Raw genomic sequence first — 20,343 nt, 5'->3', positions numbered from 1 at the left:
GTGTCCGCAACAAAGTTCAAGCTCATTTGATAATTACCCTTCATACGAGGGCGGTTTGTAGTTTATTCAATCATGCTTGAAATTACCTTAAGATAGGAACAACAAGTACATCCTTCGCTATGCTCGCTATCGATTCTGACACAGATTGCTTCGCTTTCATTTCGTTGATATATGCCAAATATATAGCATCCCGTTCATATTCTCTTCCACTCATCCACTCATTGTGTCCGCATCACAAGACTCTGATCACCGACCGTATTCCAGACTTGGAACGACCACAGGTCCGAATTTCACAACACCACCATAACCCCCTTCACCTTGAACGAGGAAGTCTGCAGCAAGACTCAACTTGCCGGAACCCCGATGCATTCCGGTTTGTCCAAATGTTCCGTTCACGATCTCGGGGTCATAAACCACTATGGCCACATAATTCCTCCTTGCCATCAATTTGCGATTGTTGGTGGGTTGACCATTACCGTCATGACTGAATATCTCCATCATGTCTTCTTTGGTGTCTGTTGGTTGCTGGGGAGTCGACCTTTGCCCATTTGGAGGAATGTAGAGAGGCTTATTGTTGTTGAGTAATTTCATGACGTAACTTGGTGGTGGCGTGTTCACCACCGAGGATGAAATGAGTTGATACATGGTTTTGTGGTCTGATGGATGAGAAGGATCATGAACCAATCCTGCTCCACAAGTATTGACAGCTCCAGAGAGAAACGTAAAGCGGATGGACCGTTGGTGAGAGATGCCTTGCAGAGTCCGAATGAAATATGTTCGCTCAAGGTCCTGAAACGAATTAGTAAATTTGCTTCCAAGTCAACTTTCCGTCTGCATACCTTCGATTCGTGTGTCCATTGATCTTTCAACTCATCGAGCACATCGATATCTCCGAATGGACTTAGAATTCCTCCCATCAGGCCAGACTTTCCAACAGCTCTCTTGACGGAATCAAATCCCGAACCAACGGCGCCTTTCGCACCAACAACACCAGCCACAGAGCTAGTGACTTTTCCAAGGAGATTGTATGTTCCGGTCACGGCTTTCTTGCCAGTCGCCACAGTGTGTGCGATGGATTCAGCAGCATCAAGTCGAGGATAGATTAAAGGAACCGCTACCATGAGTATGCAGTGTTGAATCGTTGAGGGTAAAAGCGCAATCTTCGGGAAAAGGCCCTGGTAAGTTGGTCCAGCCATGACTTGATGTGGATTCCTTTCACTTCTTGTATCTGGCCCAACAATAGCTACCGCTGGTCCAAGGTACTTGACGAAGTGCCATCCAGTACCCGTGATGGTGAATAGATCTCGATCATCGGAAACATTACGAAGAAGTTCCAAAGTCGTATGATGCTGAAATAGTAAGTACATCTCAATACCGATGCGACCGATGTTTTTGAACATATTGCTGAACTGCATATATTCGGGGTAGGATCCAAATCCGTCAAAACTATGATTTGTTAGCATACTGAAGACACCTAGTGAGCAAAAAAGTACTTACATGTCATGGTCGTCAATTATCAAAACATGGGGTATCTGCGCGAAAGCTTCTCGTAGGTATGGCTGATCGAAATGACTGGTGTAGTAATGGAAATAGGCGTGTGTAACATCCTCCTCGTGTGCAGCCGTCCACATAGCATTCTTTCTGTTGTCTTTGCCACTTGTAGCCAACCATTGTTTCAAGGAAGGAATTTCCTTCCACAATCTGTCGGCAGAGATCTGACCACCCAGACCAAGCTGACAGTGAAAACCACCACATTCAGCATGTTTTTGCATGATATCTTTCCACATGAAGCCTGCACCGCCTAGTCTAGCTCGTTCATTGGCACTGACATTCAATGAAAAGTCGTTGCCCGATGTTGCGATGAATCTCCAATTTGTCTCATGCTTGCCGGCCACCATGAATTCATATCGAGTGCAACCTAAATGTGATGTGATTGCGTAGGTCCACTTCGCAGGTCCAGATTCATCCATGACAAGATCTATCTCATACTTGTAGAATGTCCATCTTTGGTGGGTCCAGATGTTAGCAGCTTTCAGCTGACGAGGATTCGGTGACAAATCGGTACTCTGATGGATATGGATAGTAGGAGGTTGTGGCGCATCAGTGACCAATAGTATCGATCCATACCAGATACCCCGTTCAATGTCCATGTTACAATAGCGCAGGTATGGTCCAAAGTACACTCCATTGGTAGCGACAATCTTGTACAGGTCTACACCCGCAGTCGGTGGAGGACCCGTAAAAGCAGCCGGGCTAGATAATCCCATGACACTTTGTTGATCGAATCCTGGTGTGAATGGAGTCAAAGGGACACCTGGAGATGCGAGTGGTTTCTGAGAAAAGGAAAGACCGGGTGAAGCAAGAGGATTCTGGTAGATAGTTGCGACGGGTGACAGAGGCGTCTCGGTCAAGTTCAAGGGGGTGGGACCCTTTGGAAATTCCCATTGCGTAGATTGCGTGGGCAGATGAATATAATAATACTGGCCGGAATTTGGGTCCATATGAGCTATCCAGCCTTCTGGTAGTGGCGGAGGGGAGGCCGGAGGTATTTGTGAGGGAGTCTGCGGTACCTGATACTGTTGTGGTTGTGGTTGTTGTTGTACATGGCCATTGAGGATAGGCTGCGCCGCATTGCTTGGAGTTCCTTGTCGAGGATCATTCGCGAATGCTGGATGATCCGATTGATTGGGTACTTGAATGCCTGGGGTAATGTTTGTAGGTGCCTGAGCCACACCTATTGATGGTGGTAGGGATGCTCCGGCAGTGCTTCGTCTTTGCTTGTCAGAGGGGTATTGCCTCCCATTTGCCGCACCAGGCACCTGAGAATAAGCGGGGGGAGGCTCTTCATGAGGTCCAACCCTGGCAATTTCAGTCTCGGAGGGATGTTGTGGATTTCGACCAGGAGATTGGACTTGCGCCTGATGATGTGAGAGTGGTCGGGGAGAAGTTCTCGGAGGAGAGGTTTCTGCCTCGCCCATACCCTGATATACCGTCGGAACTGGATGAGCTGTACTTCCGGGAAGCTCTGTGGGTGTCCATGGCCGGCGAGGTGGATTATTGGCCTGAGCTTGACCTGGTGGCGCTTGATTGCCATACTGAGCGGCTCTGTGCTGTGCAGCTAAGCTTTGAGCCTGTAAACTGGTCAAAGTTGCAGTGCCGGCTATGCCAGAGGCCGCGTACCGAGCCTCAATATCCGTCTGAGGCCGTGCGCTCACAGGGTTTGGAGCGCCCACAGCATTAGGACCAACTATGGGGGTCTCGGGTGGAGGTGGAGAACCTCTTTGTGCCCTCGTGGTTGACGTGGAAGCGGTCGAGCTTATGCGGTTGATTGATGACGGATCTCTGATGTTCAATCTACTCAGGGCATCGCCTGTGGCACTTGCTGATGGAGGAGGCCAGTATTGGTGCTGTTGCTGACCTTGCATATTCGGCAGAGGCGCAGTTGCAGGACCAGCCGTTCTTTGAGGAGCACGTTGGAACAGACCTTCCTTGTCTGGTGCTTCAGGACCAGGAGACTCTGGTAATGGTTTTGGAAAAGTCCCTCTCCTCTCGGCCAGAGTCTGACCTTGCTTTGTATCGCCCGAGGTAGTTCTCTTTGCCTGTTGCCTTGTGCCACTCCCCGCACTTCCGGGTTGCTCAGGGGAAGTGACTCTTCTAACGTCTGGGTATGGATAGGAGTTGGCAGGTATATTGGATGGCGGACCACCGTTAGGGCGAGCATCTGGATATGGTAGCGAAGGCATGGGATAGTGGGTGGTCTGAACGGGCTGCTGCTGCGGGGGTGGACTTTGGGTGGGTAGGACACCAGAACCAGCACTTGAAGTCCTTTTGTTGATGCGCAATGGTTCGACAATGGTAGGGGAATCGCGATCATTGGGACGGTTTAAGAACATTTCACCATCGGGCTTGCCCTGAGGGCGCCCTGAGAAACTCATGGCGACTGTCGAGACGCCCAAGGTCTTGGATGGAGTGAAGCAAGACCAAGATGATGAGGGGTCTTGTAGATAACCAAGTTAAGGTCAATGCGCCGCGTTGGTTTTAGGGGGGAATTCTGGGTTGTGGAGCCCGGAAAGATGACGATGACACGGCTTTCGGGTGGACAGGGGCCTTTGACGGGAATAGAAGGTAAGATACGAGTGACCAGAAGAGCGACCAGAAGAGCGACCTTGAGGGTTGAAACAAGCGCTGCAGATATCGAGAGGGTCGGATGAGGATATATATGAGTAGTGTAACCCAGGCTAGGTTCGTAGAAGAGGAAGTGTAGGGGATGGGATCAAGTGGAAGTGGGCAGGAAAGTGAACGAGGGGGAAGGCTGCACTGGCACAGGCAGGGCAAGAGCAGTCCAAGAAGCAACAATGAGGCAAGTGCGATGTGATTTGAGAGAAGCGAGTTTGTTCCTTCCTTTCTGTATTAATCGATGGCCACGGATATGGATATTCGTAGCCTCCCTACTTTTACAGTCCCAAATCTCTACGCAATCCCTCCACGCGTCCGTCACTCACTTGTTAAAGACTCTGATGCCCACGTTCGCCATTCGACTTGTAACACCATGCCAACACTCCAGGCTCCATTTCAGCCGAAGGCTACTGTGTTCTACCCGCCCAAGTCCCTGTCGCGGGCTGCCAATGGCTTATCATGTTCCTCATAGCCGCCCAGCCAAGCGCTGATTTCGACTGTCTCCCCACCTACTTGGGCGTCAATTGCCCATTTCGCGATGCCTATTGGACAACTAGCATCTCTCCCTTGTGAAGAATGGTTACTAGATTCCATTGACTCGATCAATCTTTGTAACGGCACGCTTCTTGCCGGTGGAAACATGAATTGTTGATCCACTCGTGAGATTCATTGCACGGTGAGCTCAGAGAGAGGCTCTTCTTGTTGACTATTTTAGGTCATTCTCGATCTGGCCTCTCTAGATCTGTTCCGAGGAAGACACAACAGTAAAGCGAATTTGATAGAAAAGTTGCTAGAATCCAAACTGCCATGCACTACCACAAACAACAACTATCAAGCTACCTAACAATGCCGAACGAACAAGCAACACCACAGTTGAGTCTTCCCTTTCTGTCAGTATACTAGAAATGCCCAACGTTTCTTATGTCCCAAAAACCAACCAACCAATTGATGCGCAACTATAAGAAAACCTTAATCATAACCATTCCTTAGTTCTTGAATCACAATGTCCATGCCAAACAGCCAACAACAACAGCGAAAATGGCCGATAAGGCCATGGACATCCTGTCTGCGGAGCCACGATACTCAGCTGGATTCGCTGGTGTGATGGGTGGTGAGATGGTGCCGTTATTTAGGGCTGATCCTCCGGAGTTTGAACTGCTGTCGGAACTAGATCCAGATCCAGATCCAGAGCCTGTGCCACTGCCAGGACCACTTCCAGCACCGGTACCAGAGCCAGCACCGCTTCCAGCACCCTCACCAGATCCTGCCCCTGAACCAGAGCCGGTACCACTGCCACTGCCAGATCCTGAACCAGATCCTGAGCCTTCTCCACTACCGGTACCAGAACCAGAGCCCGAGCCAGATCCGCTTCCAGATCCTGAGCCAGAACCAAAACTTGAACCTGAATCACTACCGGAACTAGAACCACCGGTAATGGGCGTGACAGTGGCATAAGGCCCAGTAGAGCAAGGTGTAGTGAGAGTAACAGAACTTGTACCACCATTGACTCCGCAATTGCACTGAACAACTGTGGTAGTGAAACCATCCGGGACGGCAGTTTTAGTAGGATGAGTGCCGCACCCACAAGTCTCAGTGATGATGTAAGTAGCCGGTTCAAGGCTGCTTCCATCCGAGCAGAGTTGGTCGTAGACCCAGGTTTGCTGTCGAAGGATAGTGGTCTTTCCATCAGGACCAACCCTGGTGAAGTCGAGAACAGGACCCACGTTGCCATTGGGTGCAGTGGTAGTCATGGGTGGTGCTGTGATGGTTGGTGATCCCCCATCGCAAAGGGTTGATCCGCAGTAGGTTAGAGTGCTCGACAAGGTGGTGGTGGTCGTCAATACAGTTGGGCAGACCGAATAGGTGACGGTGAGGACGCCCGTATCAAGAGGATCATTGACCTGGGTGGTTGTTTGAGCATTAGCCGTCACAGCAAGCAGCGCTGCGACGCGCAACCACTGTGAGGAGTAGGAGTGTTTCATTTCGAAGGCTTCAATTTTCGTTGGTATGTCGGTGCCTGGTCGATGCGTCGAGAGGATGAATCCTAATATGGAGGGGAAGATGGAAAACAAGAAAGGTAAAGCAAAGGCTTCAAATGAGTGACTAGAGCACAATTGAACAGCTCAAAACGAACGGACGAGACTCAAAAAGACGAGCTGGGTAGAAAAGGAAGTATAAAGATCTTCGCAGCAGGGAATGATATTTACCCATTCGAGTTGAGCACCGTGCATCAACTCCAGGTCCACATAACGAGACTTCAGGAATGTTCAACACAGCATAACAACACGCCCTTCCTTTTGAGAGAGGAATGCAAGCACGCACCACAAGATGGCCAAGAATGCCATTCGAGATTGATAATTCTTGTCGAGAAGAGCCTGATCTAAAGCGCATCACACTGATTCAATGCGGTGATCGTAGGCCAGATCATGGAGGTACGAGCTTTTGTCGACGGCACAGAGGACATCATGACGGAAACGGCACCCTCCCTTATGGAACTTTTTGAACTTGGTATATTGGCATTGCAAAGGATTTTCGGACCGAGAGGTGAAGCTTTAAGAGATCATGTAGATGGAATGTTTCCTAGAATAATCGACATTTCAAGCCCATCGCCCTCAATGAAGAGGACCCAACGAGAAAGAAACTTCCTACAGGGAAAGAATTGCTCTCCAGAGCCACTGAGTCCAATGGACCCATGGCAACACATCGCTGTAGAAAAGGACGAAACGACGGTCGTGGCTGGCTCTGTTGCTTTTTTGATGAAGAGAAGAAAAAAAAGAAGTTTGAAGCTCTGGTCGTCCAGAGAAGTTTTTAGCCACTACCGTGTTGCCAAGAGTTGTCAATCACGTGTCTAGGTAGCCTTGTCTACGATTCCAGGAAGGACAAGGCTGTGGTTTCAGGATTTACTTTTGGTTGACAAGGAGAGGTGTACAAGAGGAATGGCCATTATTATGATGTTGATTGACAACACGACGTTGTCTGTAGTCCAGCCATTACAGCTGGGTCTTCAATAGTGGTACTTCAAACACCACCGCGCCATTTTTTGCCTTGGGCAATTTCATCCACCTACCCAACCTCATCTGTTTTCCGGTCCCAACCACGACACACAGGCCTTCACATTCGCCCTCTTTCTTCCCTCCAAACTCATTCACAATCTCGTTTCTCCTTTCGAACACAGCTATCGAATTGATGAAGCCATAGATCGCCCTATTGCTGGGCTCATCGACGCTCGTGCTGTGGGAAGCCTCATCCACATCGTCGGAGGTTCCATTGACGTGACCATTTGTCATTCCGCTATGTTCAACCTCTCCAATCGAGCCAAGAGATATCAGTGATCGCTTATCGTTGCTTAGCTTCCATACACGGACTTTTCCGTCCCAGCTGCCACTCAGAATAACATCAGTTCCTGGTACTGCCGCTAATGCAGTGATGGCTCGTGGCATAGGCTGTCGACCATCGTTCTTCTTCAGCCGCTCAATGACGTCCGGACTCGTCTCCGACGTAACTTCCTCAAGAGGAGGTGGCTCATCCACCCCATGAGCCGTCTGAACCGTGAAGACGGCCTTCTTCCGGTGAACATTCCACAGCACGATAGCCCCAGAATCACTGCCAGTCACAAAATTTGCGGGCGGTAAGGCAGCGACACAATCTAGACTGCCGGTCTGATATGTTTCGCTCCTTGAACTGTCGCCCAGGAATTTCGTCAGTGATTCGTCAACCACTTTCCACCATAACGCTTTTCGGTCCCGTGCCCCGACTGTCACACATTGGTCCACCGAGACTGCAGAGACGCCGACAATATGATCCTGATGACCAAAGAGAGTCTCAACATAGGCGAGACTGTCTTCGCCGGCTAGACTGTAGGTTTTGAGAGAGCGATCCTTGCTCGCACTGAATAACTGTGCTCCGAATCCTGATTGGGATGAGGTAGGGGCGAATGCCAATCCAGTGACCGCATCTCTGTGGGTCATGAATGTCTTCAGTGGCCGTAAATCTTCGGCAGCCCATATAATCAGTTTCTTGTCTGCACCTCCAGTAGCGACGAATCTGCCGTCCGGGGAAGCCGCAACTGACAGTATCTCTCCTGTATGCCCGTGCTGCTGTGTCGCTGATGCTCGGATCTTGATGCCTCGAACGTATGCACATTGCTTTGGCTTTTTCCTCCGTGGTGCTGTAGAATTCTTCTTATCTGAGGGTCGGCCGGGGTGTATCAACTCCCACTTGACGAGAGTCTTATCTCGGCTCACTGTATAAGCGTATGGTTGACAGACTGCGACGCCAGTGGTGCTGTCAGTATCTGCCCGGAACATAGAATGTGCGGCATTGGGGAAATCCAGATTCGTTGCAATGAGTCGAAATTGTCTCCCTTTCGCCTCGTCCACGTCTTCTTTCAATCTTTGCGCTATCAGATCTTTGTCGAGGTCTTCTGCATCAAACCCTGCCTCATCCACCTCTTGTTTAATGTTGTCAAGGTATCGCTGAGCAAGACGAATTCTGCGGTCTGCGGTATTTTCGCCTTCTTCTGAGGTGGCTTCCGACTCTTCTCCAGATTCCAATTCAACTTCAGCTTCGGAGTCGCTGCCAGATATCGAATCATCTCGTTCATTGTCCCGAGGCCTCAAAGGTTTGCGGCGGGCGGAACCGTCAGTGGTAGCGGCATCGTCTCGATCATTCTTTTCCACTCCCCGCCGTTTCCTCGACTTTCCTGCAATATCTTCACCTCGTTTTCGCTTTCGCTGAGACGCCGGGACAGTAAAAAATGACGACATTTCAAGTCCTAGTGGTTCAGTGGGGAGCTAGATGTTTAGAAAAGAGAGAGAAGTCTGGGTTGTCCACCGGATGTATGCACTGGAATTATTGCCTGCGGCCAATTTTTTTTTTGATGCGGGTAGGCAAGGCTGAACTGCAGGGAAGGCAGCCAATTAAATAATGCCTTTCTGTCTGACAGCAAGGCTGAAGGAAAGCTGGACATGTTCAAACGTCATTCGCTCCGGAGTTGATTTTCATAGGCAACATTGCGTTCGCGTCTCCAATAATCCTCCCGCGATTGAGCAGTGCAAATAGCAAGCAATCTATCCAGACCATCACAGCCTTCAACATACCCTCCACAACTTCAGATCACCTCCTACTACTGATCTGCTGACTACCTGAACAAATCCTCTCCGTATAATCAACCGATCACCCCTCGAAGCAAAACCAAACTCACAATGTAAGTCTTCCACCAAGCAGGACAACCTCCCCGACATCTCGCACTCAACTAACATGACTTCACCAATCCAGGGAAGTCCTTCTCGGCCTCACCGGGCGAGATTTCACAATCATCGCGGCCTCGAAAGCAGCCATGCGCGGCGCCACTATCCTCAAGACCTCCGACGACAAGACCCGCGCCCTGAACAAAAACACCCTGATGGCCTTCTCCGGCGAAGCAGGCGACACCATCCAATTCGCCGAATACATCCAAGCCAACATCGCACTGTACACGATGCGCAACGAGACAGATCTGGGGCCCAGCGCGGTGGCGAGCTTTGTGCGTGGCGAGCTGGCTCGGTCGTTGCGGAGCCGGAAGCCCTATAACGTCAATCTCTTGTTGGGCGGCGTCGACCCCATTTCCAAGCAGCCCAGTCTGTACTGGTTAGATTATCTGGCTAGCAGTGCGCAGGTGCCCTATGCGGCTCATGGCTATGCTCAGTGAGTGGCCGACTACACACATATGATCCGGGAAAGAATCAACAAGCTAATCACGGTGTTACTAAACAGATACTACTGCCTGTCGATCCTGGACAAGCACCACCACCCAGACATCTCATTCGAGCAAGGCATGAAGATCCTGCGCATGTGCACGGACGAGCTGCAGCGTCGTCTGCCCATTGATTTCAAGGGCATGACGGTCAAGGTGGTCAAGAAGGACGGCATTGTGGATCTCGAGTATGACACCAGCAAACAAGTTATGGCTGCTTAAGATACTCTGAGGCTGTATTCGAAGTACCGCATTCGATGGGGTTTGGCCTGGAATTAAAAACCATGAGGGGTCAATGTGGTAGGAAAATGGGAAAGGGAAATGGAAGGCACACAAGGCTTCGGATTTAGGGATGTGGAGTGAAAAGCCCTTCTCTGCTGGACGCGACCTTTCACCACTAGAGACCATTTATCTACCTAGTATTGCATAGCGACGGCGTAAAAAGATCTCGGTTCATTGATTCAACATTAACTTTGCAGTAGATGTCCTCAATCATTGCGTCTGTCAGCAAATGAAATCGAAGATTACAATATCATGTTCGATTGTGGGTATCTATGAACTCCCTAGGTGGGTGATGCTATGCAGTAACTTGTCACTGGCATCTGGAGTAAAGCTCTCCCGTCCCTCAATTCTCATCTGGCTGAAGGTGATAGCACGTAGTAGTATCTTGCAGCCAATTCTGAGGATCCAAATGAAGAATTTGACGCTTTCACATGTTGAATGGTCTGGAGTGTCTCTGGAAGCGGATGCTCCCATCAACTCTAGCCTTTTGAGGAGCCAGTCTTTGACATTGAAGGCCATGTCGTATGGATTGGGATCAAGTACATCCGTCATTCGTATCAATGGTGTACCCATGCTCCCACTTCAGATAGCACGACGTCCTCGACGTGCATTGCGGATATCTCGGCTCATCGAGTTCCTGAATACTGCATGGCCGAGTCTCTCAAGGGTAGCATTGCTCATATCGGTCCGGTAATCAGACTTGGTTCGCATCGTGTCTGCTCTTCTTGACCGTTGGTTCTGCAGATGTTGCCTCCGACGTGCTATGGATTGTGGTGGTTGTATTTCCGTGCCATCGGAATTATCTGAAAATGAATCGCCATCCTCGGTATTGTAATGTTGATCCATGTCCTCAGGACCACCATGGGCAGCACCGTTTCCGCCATCATCAGAATCGTCTTCGTCTGAGCCATCACTACTGTCCGGGTCTCCGCTGGTTTCTTCTGAGTCGCTGGAAGACTCAGGTTCACCGTCGGGTCCGCCATCGTGTTCTCCATCGCCATCGTCTTCATCATCACTGATGATGATTCGAGTGGGTCTCCTCGAGGCTCTCTGACTCGGTCGAATATCGTCCTCTTGGTCCGACTCTTCGGTTTGTTCATCGTAATTTGTCGCAACATCCGACTGCTCGTCATAGTTAGTAGTTTGTGTGCCCGTATCGTCTGTGCGATGGTGATCGGGCGAGCGCAGATCCACCTCAATGTGCTGGTGGCGGTGATGGGCTGCACGGTGATTTGCATTATGAAATGTGTGGTGATGTGCATCAGTCAATGTGGCTTGGCTGGCTTGGTCGTCGTCCGAGTCAATCCCATCGTCTTCGTCGTCCAGAAAACCGTCCATGTCCTCGTCATCGTCGTCATCTTCTTCATCACTCTCATTACCCCAATAGGGAGGTGCTAGATCTGCGAATCTGTCATCATGAAGCCCGGCCATCGTGTGCGCGTCTAGATGAGACATTTCGTGGCCTTCCGAATCGTAATCAGTGTGGATTGTCGCGAGACTGGGGTCGTCGGATAGGTCATCGCTGGAATCTGAAAGGCTTTCTCCACCGGCCTCATATTCACGGAAACCACACTGCAGGCACTCTCCATCCTCCAACTCCCAGTGACACTCAGGACAACGATAGACATTATCTTCCGGGTCGAGGACTCCACCCCCACCTAGTCGGAGAAGAAGTGATTGCCGCACGAAGGCGCCTTTGAACAAACCAGGTCCAGCCCGATCTGCTGCAAGTAAGGCTGCTTCCTCTTCTTTTCCTTGCTGATGTTCTTCGAATGTTTCATCTTCGGGTAATAACTCGACTCGACCAATAAACATGTGGACCAAGTCGCGAAGAAGATAGTTGGGTGATGGTTGGATGGTGACGACAGCTCTACAATCGGGGCAATTTCGATTCTTCCTCCTACCCTGTGCACCACCGAACCAGTTGGCTAAACATGAATAGCAGTAGGTGTGCCCGCACCCGAGAATGAAAGGTTCGTAGAATGGCTTGATGCATATTTTGCAGAGTGAGAGACTGCGCATGTCCTCTATGTGTTTCTGGAAGGTCCCCAGAAGGGACTGATCAACGCTGGCCATGTCGTAGAGTGGTAGAGGGGGAGGATGGTGTTAGAGGAGGTTCGGTGAGAGGGGCGTTGAGTCCTGACAGGCAGGTCACCGAGTTGGACCGACCATGGACAAGGAGGCGACTTTGTGATGTCGTGGACACGGAGTTTTTGAGATTGAGAGACGTGAGATAAGAGAAGTAGGGTTGTTTGAGTTGTTTGCGCAGATAAAAAGATCCGTCCAGAAGAGTGTGAGAAGTGAAGTTGTGAGCGCGACTTTTGAATTCCGACTCTCATTATTGTGTTGATCAAATGGCCGAAGTTGCCTTCACGACTCCACTACTTCTGGCACTTGCAGTCGATCTCCGCCTAATGCGGGGGACCAAATGGACCATCTGTTTTTCTACGGTCACCCATTATCTGTCAGAGCGCAATTCCAAAAACTTGAACACTTTCCATGTGTTCGACGGTTGATGCCTACAGTATCATTTCTCTGTCCTGCGTTCACTCGCAATGTCAAAGCCAATATCTTTCGGCTTCGGCAAGTCCAAAGTCACAACACCCGCACAAAAGGCGATCCCCCAACAGTCACGTCCCGCGGGTTCTGTTCGGCCATCCAAAACTGCCCTACATGACGATTCAGACAATGAAGAAGAAGAACACCCCAGACATGAGTCAGTCACTGGCTTCTCATCCAGTGGTGCTATTCTAAGCAAACCTTTACAGGAGCCAGATGTGCGCATTATAGAGAATGTGGGCAATGGCGATTGGCGCAAACGAGGACGCAAGAATCTTCTCCCAGCCGAAGTCCAAGCACAACAACAGAATGACCATTCCGTCAGAGTGGAGAGAGTTGAAGTGAGCAAGGCAAGCGGGTTACAATTTGCAGAAGCATCTACTCAAGAAGAAACAAACGGACTCTCTGAACCCCCACCATCAGACGAAAAACAAGAGCCTCCACGACAACTGACGGCAGACGAAGAAGCGCTGAATGCCTTGCTTGAGGATGGATCCAACAAACTAAAATCAACTGCCGTCATAGCGCAACAAGCCAATGGTCGACTCGCCGCAAGAGACGAGACGGAGGACTTCAGAGACGATGTGGCGTCTCGCCCGGACTCGAGTACTCTGGAGGACTACGCCGCAATGCCTGTGGAAGAATTTGGCATGGCCATGTTGAGAGGTATGGGAAAGAAGCGACGTGCAAATGGGGAGGTCATCGACTTCAATCCGAAACCCGACGATTCTCGCAAGGCACGCAAGCAAGAAGGCTTTCTTGGTATTGGAGCCAAGGCCGCTCCAGGCGCTGGTGTCGAATTGGGCGCATGGGGTAAAGCCGATATGAGAAAGAACAATAAAGGAGAGGGTTTCTTTACTCCATTAATGCGAGAAAACAAGGTCACAGGCGAGAGAATTACCGAAGATCAATTGCAGAAGAAAATCTCGGATTCCAAGGGAGAACTCAAGGAAGAAGATTGGAGGAAACGACGTGACAGAAATCTAGAGAACAATCCACGGGACAAGGATCGCGATCGCGATCCGGACCGAGACCGAGACCGCGACCGTCGTCCAGCGAATGGTGACAGCAACTACCGCAATGACATGAACTCCTTTTCTCGATCGTCCAAGAAGGATAGAGATCATCGTGGCTCCGAGCATTCACGGTCTACACGTGATCGAAGTCGATCAAAAGAACGGCGGAGGCGCGATTACGATGATCATGATAGTCGACATCGCGACAGGCATAGGGACCGCCCACGAGATGAGGAGAGATATGACTCAAGTTCTTCCCGCCGCAGTCATCGAGATCGTGAGAGGGACAGCGATGCGAGTGATCGACGACACCGAGATAGGAGATAGCGCCCGATTTCCCTTTTCGTGCAGTCTAAATTATCCTTTGAAGGTCCACGGAGATCTATCATCGATTCATTTCCACCTTGCTCCGCCTCTTAGTTGGTTTGCGATGAACCACTTTCACGTGACCAGAGGCTATGCTGCCTTCGCATGTGGTTGCCCATTCTCAGCCTCATTGGTCTTTCCTTCTTTCTTTCTTTCTTCTCTCCAGTCCTATCCGATCGTAAAACAGTCATCACGTCAAGTACGTCTTACAATGGCAGAGGCCGCGGCGGTGATTGGACTCGTCGCGTCCATTGTCAACATTGTTGACTTCGCAACAAAGATTGTTTCGCGCCTCCACTCCTACAGCAAAACAGCCTCCACTTTGCTAGCATCATTTCAGTCGGTCGCGGATCAACTGCCACTCTTGATCCATGTTCTGAACAAGTTTCGCATCCGTATAGAGAATGCAGCAGCGAGCCCTGAAGACCTAATAGCATTTCTTCCAGTTCTTAACAATGTCTCGGATGATGTCAAGTCTCTTCATGAGATCCTGGAGGTGGTCTTACCTGAGGTCAAAAACTCGTCGCTGGAGCGAGCAGCCAAGGCACTCTTGAGCCTTTCACGGGAGAAGGAAACGGCCAATATGGTGAATCGTGTGCACAGCAATATTCAACTTCTTGTTTTTGCTCAAACAATTGAGCAGAGTGACGCAAATGACAAAGTTGCGCAATTGCTCTCTGCTCTCAACCTTTTGGGTGCCTCGGCCCCGAATTCCAGACCCAGGCTGAGCTATAATGAAGGATTAATCCTCAGTGCCGCTCCTCAAATTCAGGATGACTATTTCATTGGGAGATTGGTTGAATTAAATCTTCTCAAAGATTAGCTTGACCCGAATCTCACATCCCCGGCTCAGAAGGTGGTAAGTATTGTTGGTATGGGTGGTTTAGGCAAAACACAGCTCAGCCTGGCGTACGCGAAAAGGCACTCATACATTTACTCCGCTGTCTTTTGGCTTAACGCAAAAGACGAACCGAGTCTGAAACAGAGCCTGACAAAAGCACACGCTGCGATCTGCAAGCGTTCACAGATAACCTCGATTCCTGCGGATGGGGGAATCAATCTTTTTAGGCAATGGCTGTCTGAGGAAGAGAACGGTCGCTGGTTGCTCATATTTGATAACTACGACCATTTCCCGCAGACTACAGATGCCACCAGGGCCGATCCCGCAGCATTCGACATACGAGAATACTTTCCTCATAGAGCTCATGGCAACATCTTAATCACTACACGCACCAAAAGGTTAATGTTTTCGAAGCAACTTAAGTTGCGGATACTGACAGACCCTGAACAATGTTTTGACATTTTGTCTACCAGATCTGGCCGAGACATCAGACACGGTATGTTGAATCACTTTTCGCTGACTACTGGCTGACATGAGTAGACATTGACGCGTGGAAGCTCGCCGATCGTTTAGAAGGATTGCCACTTGGCCTTGCTACTGCCGGTGCATACCTGAGCCAAACCGATCAAACATGCGGCGGCTATCTGGACGTCTATAAAAAGAGATGGGAGGAACTCAAGGCTTCAGTTGAGTTAGAGGACTACCACGAGCGAAAACTCTTCACGACATGGAATATCTCTTTTGCACACTTGCACGCGAAAGACCCGTGTGCTGCGGAACTACTTCGATTTTTGGCATATTTTGATAATAGGGACATCTGGTATGAATAGATTGAGGCTGTTGCTCATCAAGAGATTCTGACCAGCACAAGCCTGATCAATTTTCGAACGTCCCGGTTGCAACAACGGCCAAGCCGCCCAGGAGGCGTGATTGACTTTTTGAAAAAATTGGATTTCGTTTCTCAGAGAAGACAAAGTCGTGGAAGGAAGATGTCGTGTCCACACCGAGGAAACATGTCGGTGAAAGGACAGGCCACCAGCAAGGCCGTAATCTGCTTCAACAAGCGATCTCATCGCGTCAAAAGTTCGATCAATGCATGGCAAGACTGGCAGATTATTGCTTGGTTGAATCAAGTGAAAAGGGTTACAGTATGCACACGTGTCTGCACGATTGGACACTCGGTGAGCTGAATGAGTCGATAGATTCTTCAACTCTTATCGATGTCATAGTGACTATCAGCCACCTTATGGCTTGGGGAGATAGTCACGAAGGAGAGGCTGTGAGTAGGAGACTTTTGCCACATGCCCGACGACTCCAGCACCCTATTTTTACTGCTATGAAATATATCACTGATGTATCCATTCCGACGCTGGAAGGGCTATCAAACCTGGGTCGTTTGTGCTTTTGGTGCTATAATTATGGATCTTCCCTTGAATTCCATCAGAGAGCCATCGCAGGATATCTAAGAGCTCACGGGCCAAACAGTGAAAACCTAATAATGGCCGAGTGCGCTATTGGGCAACTTTATCGACACATGGGCAGATTAAAGGAGTCGCTGAGACTTCTCGAAGATGTGCTTGAAAGAACAGAAGAGAGATTGGGTCCATCTCATTCCACTACAATGGAGGTTATGTGGTCATTGGCGAATACGTATGACGACAATAGCGATATTCGGAAAGCCGAGAAACTATATTCTCGATTGAAAACAATCACTGAGTCTCTTTTGCATGAGGTCATAGGAGATAGTGGCGATGCTCATCTTACAAGAACGAATGCCATCAATATTGATCTATATCTTGGGCGGCTGTACACTAGGGTTGGCAAGCTCAAACTCGCAAGGGGTCTCTTGCTACAAGCCAGAGACGACGCCGTTCTACACTTGGGCACGAAGAACTTTCAGATGGACTATGCCTACCTTATGCTAGGTTGGAACTATGCTGCGGAAGGCGACCTAGCTGAAGCGGAGAGATTAATCAGCTACTCTGCGGTGCGACCAGGAGACGTATTCGATGAAGATAGTCCAATTGTGGCGTTTTTCATATCTCAGCTGGGGGAACTGTATTATCTCCAGGGCAGATTAGACCAGGCTGAACAGATTCTTCGAAGCTGTGTGACAACATCTGAAATCACTCTCGGCAAGGATGATGTGACGTTGATCAGCTGGAAAATCTCACCGGCCGAGATCTGTGTCGACCAGGACAGGTTAGATGAAGCGAAGACTAGCTTGGACCATATCATAGCCTCACTCCAAGATGATTCTGGATCGGAGCCCAGCGCTATCTCGGTGTGCTTCAGGGCCCGTGGGAAAGTTCACACGAGGCAGAAATTTTTCGACGAGGCAGAAGCCGCGTTTCGACGGTCCTTGAAAATAGCTTCCAGCAACGGTGTGGACGAGGGACCAGAGGCTCTGTGGTGCCTACTTGACTTGGGCCGATGCTACCATGATCAAGGGCGTCTGACCGAGGCGAAAGATGCGGTGGGGCGAGCAATACACGTTCACCGCCAGAATGAGGCGCCTAAGACCCAGTGGCTTCTGGCTTGTCTCTACGAACTTGGACGCATCTGCCAGTCAGGCGAAGTATGGGATGAAGCCGAACGGGCATATGTCGAGGCACATGCAGGCTACGAACGCGTTCTGGGATTAGAGAACGAACGCACCAAGAAAGCCGCTCAAGCATTGATTGATTTGAGAGACGCTCGAACGATGCCCAATGAGGCAACCACCGTTGGATTAGGATGACTTGTATGCCTTTCTACTGTTCATTCATGCTGTGGATGAAGGGGACGTGCAATGAGACTATGAGACAAATACGAGATTTCTATTGAAACAAATACAAAACATCTATTCGCCTGAGGAGTGACAGCGTGGTTTCTCGGTTCGAACGGCAAATGAGCACTCGGAGCCTACTCAGGGCTTGACATGGTGGAGATTTCAATCAGACCCGCACTCCACATTCAGGCTGGAGATGAGAATGAACCACGAGAATGACGCTGAGCAACAAAGGAATCTGTAGTCATCATCATCCGAATTTTACGGGAGCATCTAATGACTAAATGGGAATACTGGGCCTTTTAATCAATGACAGTACAATATATTGTTCTAAAATTACTCGGCGAGAAAGAGCTCCATCCTTTGTCTGCAAGTCTGGCCAGTCTCAATTGAGTCCTGTAGCAGCTTCGACCGGACCCAATAGTGCGACCGGGCATGGCCTTGTCATATGCCAGGAAGGGGAAATTGCTGTGCATCGCAAGCGGGTAGATGTTTGTCTGCACTGATCGTCCCATTATTTACTTTTCTTTGCTTTTCCCATCCATGGCGTCAGCCCGCGGAAATCCAACATGTTGCACTGCATGATGTCGTCTCATGCTCATGTACGGGCGGGCTCGCGTACGGACGAAATCCAGTTGCACGTAATGCATGCACTAAAGCCAACCAACATGATTCATTTCTCCGCCGTTCAATCCTCTGGATATTCCTGTCTGACGTTACTCACAAAAGTCCCAGATAGCTCATCATAGGCCTTGAACCACTTCCCAATCTCAATGGGAAATGCGGCGATCAGATCCTCCTTCGAAATCTCTCCCGGCTGCAACAGCACCACATTCTCCTCGGCGACATATCGCGTCGACTCGTCCTCAACCAGAACATTATAGAATGGTTGATGACGCCCGTTCGGCAGCGTGTCCACCTGGTTCATGTTGATCCACTGCTCCTGCATCTTGCAGTATGGGTCCCACCCGTAGATGATCGCGAGATACTGGCGGCGTCGGTGGCGGAAGACCTGGCCTACGCGATACTGGACGTCTTGGTTGCGTGGGTCTGTTGTGCGGTACTTTGGGATGCGTGTTTCGCGGTCGCTTTCCCGCAGTGAGTGGATCAGGTTCCTGTATGCGCGGGCGTCGGGTAGGGAATTCGTCATGGGGAGAATGCGGGTCTCGAAGAGGTGGACGTCTAGGTCGAAGAATTCAAGGAATTGTTGTGTGAGGACGGCGAGATGTTGTCGGAGTTGGGCGGGGTGTGTGGTGGCTGGGGTTGGGAGGAGGACGAGAGAGAAGAGAGCGGCATATGTTGCGAGGTTGGGGTTGATGGGGTAGAGAGGTGGGCCGGCATAGTGGGATGGCGAGGCCAGGATATTGTGCGCTGTACGGATTGTCAGGTCACGGGGTGATGACGCCGAGAGGTAGACCTCGGTCTGTGATGCCGTGGTTGTTGGTCCAATAAACCGGATACGGCTCTCTAGTGAAGCTCGAGAGATTGGGTCGGAATTGTTGAATGGGTCCATATATAGATGTGTCTGGCTTGATGGCTCCTGCGCTTCGGTTTCGGTGATTGAGTGGCCGTCTAGGTCGATGCCTGATGGTGGTTGAATAAGAGCATGTACGTGTAGAGGATAACTGCATGGAGCGGCGCGAAGGCCGAACGCGCGTGCAACGTAGCAGAAGATGATACATGAGATCAATGGGACCGAATTTCTGTTTGAGCTGAACAGCGATACTCCCAGGAACATGTGATCTAGACTGTGATAGTGGCGATCACCATGGATGCCCACCCATTTCTTCTCGAGCAGATGATCGGCGACGATAACAGCTTTTTGTCGTGGAGTCATGTCATCGATGGTCGGGTGATCGTGTCGTACTGAGTCAACGTATACATCCAAGCGAGCAAACACCTTCAAGAGAACATTAAATTCTGCAATCAGGGACAAAATATTCAGATCACTTACATCGTCAATATCGCCTTCCATGTTTTGCTCCAGAATAAACAGGTCAAGTGCCGCGAGGGGCCTCTCGTATGAAACTGGTCGTTCGGGTCTGCTGTGCCTCCTCTCGTTCTTGATGGCGAGCCATTCTTCCACAGCAACGAGACGATGCAGGCAACCCAGTGCAGCATGACTCCAATATCTGGGCAAGGTCAGCCAAGTCGTTTCCATCGGTGGCGACTGAAGAGCTTACCTCTGGGCTAGATGATTCGGGGAAGATGGGGAGTTTCGATACAAATCCATCAGAGCATTTTTGGCGTGATATCCGATCTCCACAATTTCTTGAATTCCATCAAGTCGGCCAGTCTCGTCGGCTATAATCTTATCAAGAGACTTTGTGACCAGACAGGACTGAGCATGGCGAACGGCGAAGGCTCCCCTCCAATCAACCAATGACGGATCTTCCTGTGACTCCGCGTACTTCCATTCTTGACTCCACCATCTGAATGCGCCTTGACAGTAGCCTTTCCACAATAACGGTTCATGGCCGATGGCGAGAAATCGCTTACATGTCTGCTGGAGAGAAATGGTTGACAAGGGTGATAGGTGTGCCAAGATCATGCGGATCACCTCGTCGGGTAGTGATTCAAACGTTTTGTCCATTGTGGA

At 50.0% G+C, this 20,343-nt stretch overlaps 9 protein-coding genes across 9 annotated transcripts; 4 read left to right on the top strand and 5 right to left on the bottom strand.

The window, feature by feature from the left end:
- Positions 1 to 246: 246 nt before the first annotated feature.
- On the bottom strand, positions 247 to 3,935 carry LTR84_004310 (uncharacterized protein; the record flags this gene model as incomplete). Its single annotated transcript, XM_064847887.1, has 3 exons — positions 247 to 789; positions 840 to 1,446; positions 1,498 to 3,935. 3 exons carry the CDS (start codon positions 3,933 to 3,935, stop codon positions 247 to 249), a joined length of 3,588 nt encoding a protein of 1,195 aa, XP_064704426.1.
- Positions 3,936 to 5,174: 1,239 nt separating this feature from the next.
- Positions 5,175 to 6,158, bottom strand: LTR84_004309 (uncharacterized protein; the record flags this gene model as incomplete). The annotated part of the gene is made up of 1 exon (XM_064847886.1): positions 5,175 to 6,158. The coding sequence occupies one exon, from the start codon at positions 6,156 to 6,158 to the stop codon at positions 5,175 to 5,177; it is 984 nt and encodes a 327-aa protein (XP_064704425.1).
- A 1,008-nt stretch (positions 6,159 to 7,166) lies between these two features.
- LTR84_004308 (uncharacterized protein) lies at positions 7,167 to 8,942 on the bottom strand (the record flags this gene model as incomplete). Its single annotated transcript, XM_064847885.1, has 1 exon — positions 7,167 to 8,942. The coding sequence occupies one exon, from the start codon at positions 8,940 to 8,942 to the stop codon at positions 7,167 to 7,169; it is 1,776 nt and encodes a 591-aa protein (XP_064704424.1).
- Positions 8,943 to 9,514: 572 nt separating this feature from the next.
- Positions 9,515 to 10,132, top strand: PCB4 (putative proteasome subunit beta type-4; the record flags this gene model as incomplete). The annotated part of the gene is made up of 2 exons (XM_064847884.1): positions 9,515 to 9,861; positions 9,931 to 10,132. The coding sequence occupies 2 exons, from the start codon at positions 9,515 to 9,517 to the stop codon at positions 10,130 to 10,132; spliced, it is 549 nt and encodes a 182-aa protein (XP_064704423.1).
- Positions 10,133 to 10,774: 642 nt separating this feature from the next.
- Positions 10,775 to 12,268, bottom strand: LTR84_004306 (uncharacterized protein; the record flags this gene model as incomplete). The annotated part of the gene is made up of 2 exons (XM_064847883.1): positions 10,775 to 12,120; positions 12,208 to 12,268. The coding sequence occupies 2 exons, from the start codon at positions 12,266 to 12,268 to the stop codon at positions 10,775 to 10,777; spliced, it is 1,407 nt and encodes a 468-aa protein (XP_064704422.1).
- Positions 12,269 to 12,747: 479 nt separating this feature from the next.
- Positions 12,748 to 14,094, top strand: LTR84_004305 (uncharacterized protein; the record flags this gene model as incomplete). Its single annotated transcript, XM_064847882.1, has 1 exon — positions 12,748 to 14,094. One exon carries the CDS (start codon positions 12,748 to 12,750, stop codon positions 14,092 to 14,094), a length of 1,347 nt encoding a protein of 448 aa, XP_064704421.1.
- A 250-nt stretch (positions 14,095 to 14,344) lies between these two features.
- Positions 14,345 to 15,804, top strand: LTR84_004304 (uncharacterized protein; the record flags this gene model as incomplete). Its single annotated transcript, XM_064847881.1, has 4 exons — positions 14,345 to 14,929; positions 14,987 to 15,372; positions 15,448 to 15,470; positions 15,515 to 15,804. The coding sequence occupies 4 exons, from the start codon at positions 14,345 to 14,347 to the stop codon at positions 15,802 to 15,804; spliced, it is 1,284 nt and encodes a 427-aa protein (XP_064704420.1).
- A 668-nt stretch (positions 15,805 to 16,472) lies between these two features.
- LTR84_004303 (uncharacterized protein) lies at positions 16,473 to 17,714 on the top strand (the record flags this gene model as incomplete). The annotated part of the gene is made up of 1 exon (XM_064847880.1): positions 16,473 to 17,714. One exon carries the CDS (start codon positions 16,473 to 16,475, stop codon positions 17,712 to 17,714), a length of 1,242 nt encoding a protein of 413 aa, XP_064704419.1.
- A 718-nt stretch (positions 17,715 to 18,432) lies between these two features.
- On the bottom strand, positions 18,433 to 20,337 carry LTR84_004302 (uncharacterized protein; the record flags this gene model as incomplete). Its single annotated transcript, XM_064847879.1, has 2 exons — positions 18,433 to 19,876; positions 19,928 to 20,337. 2 exons carry the CDS (start codon positions 20,335 to 20,337, stop codon positions 18,433 to 18,435), a joined length of 1,854 nt encoding a protein of 617 aa, XP_064704418.1.
- Between the last annotated feature and the right edge of the window lie 6 nt (positions 20,338 to 20,343).

The sequence above is a fragment of the Exophiala bonariae genome, assembly GCF_035927105.1.
Source record: "Exophiala bonariae strain CCFEE 5792 chromosome Unknown scaffold_19, whole genome shotgun sequence".
Classification (NCBI taxonomy): Eukaryota; Fungi; Ascomycota; class Eurotiomycetes; order Chaetothyriales; family Herpotrichiellaceae; genus Exophiala; species Exophiala bonariae.
The sequence above is the reverse complement of the archived record's forward strand: the minus strand, read 5'-3'. Positions and strand labels throughout refer to the sequence as shown.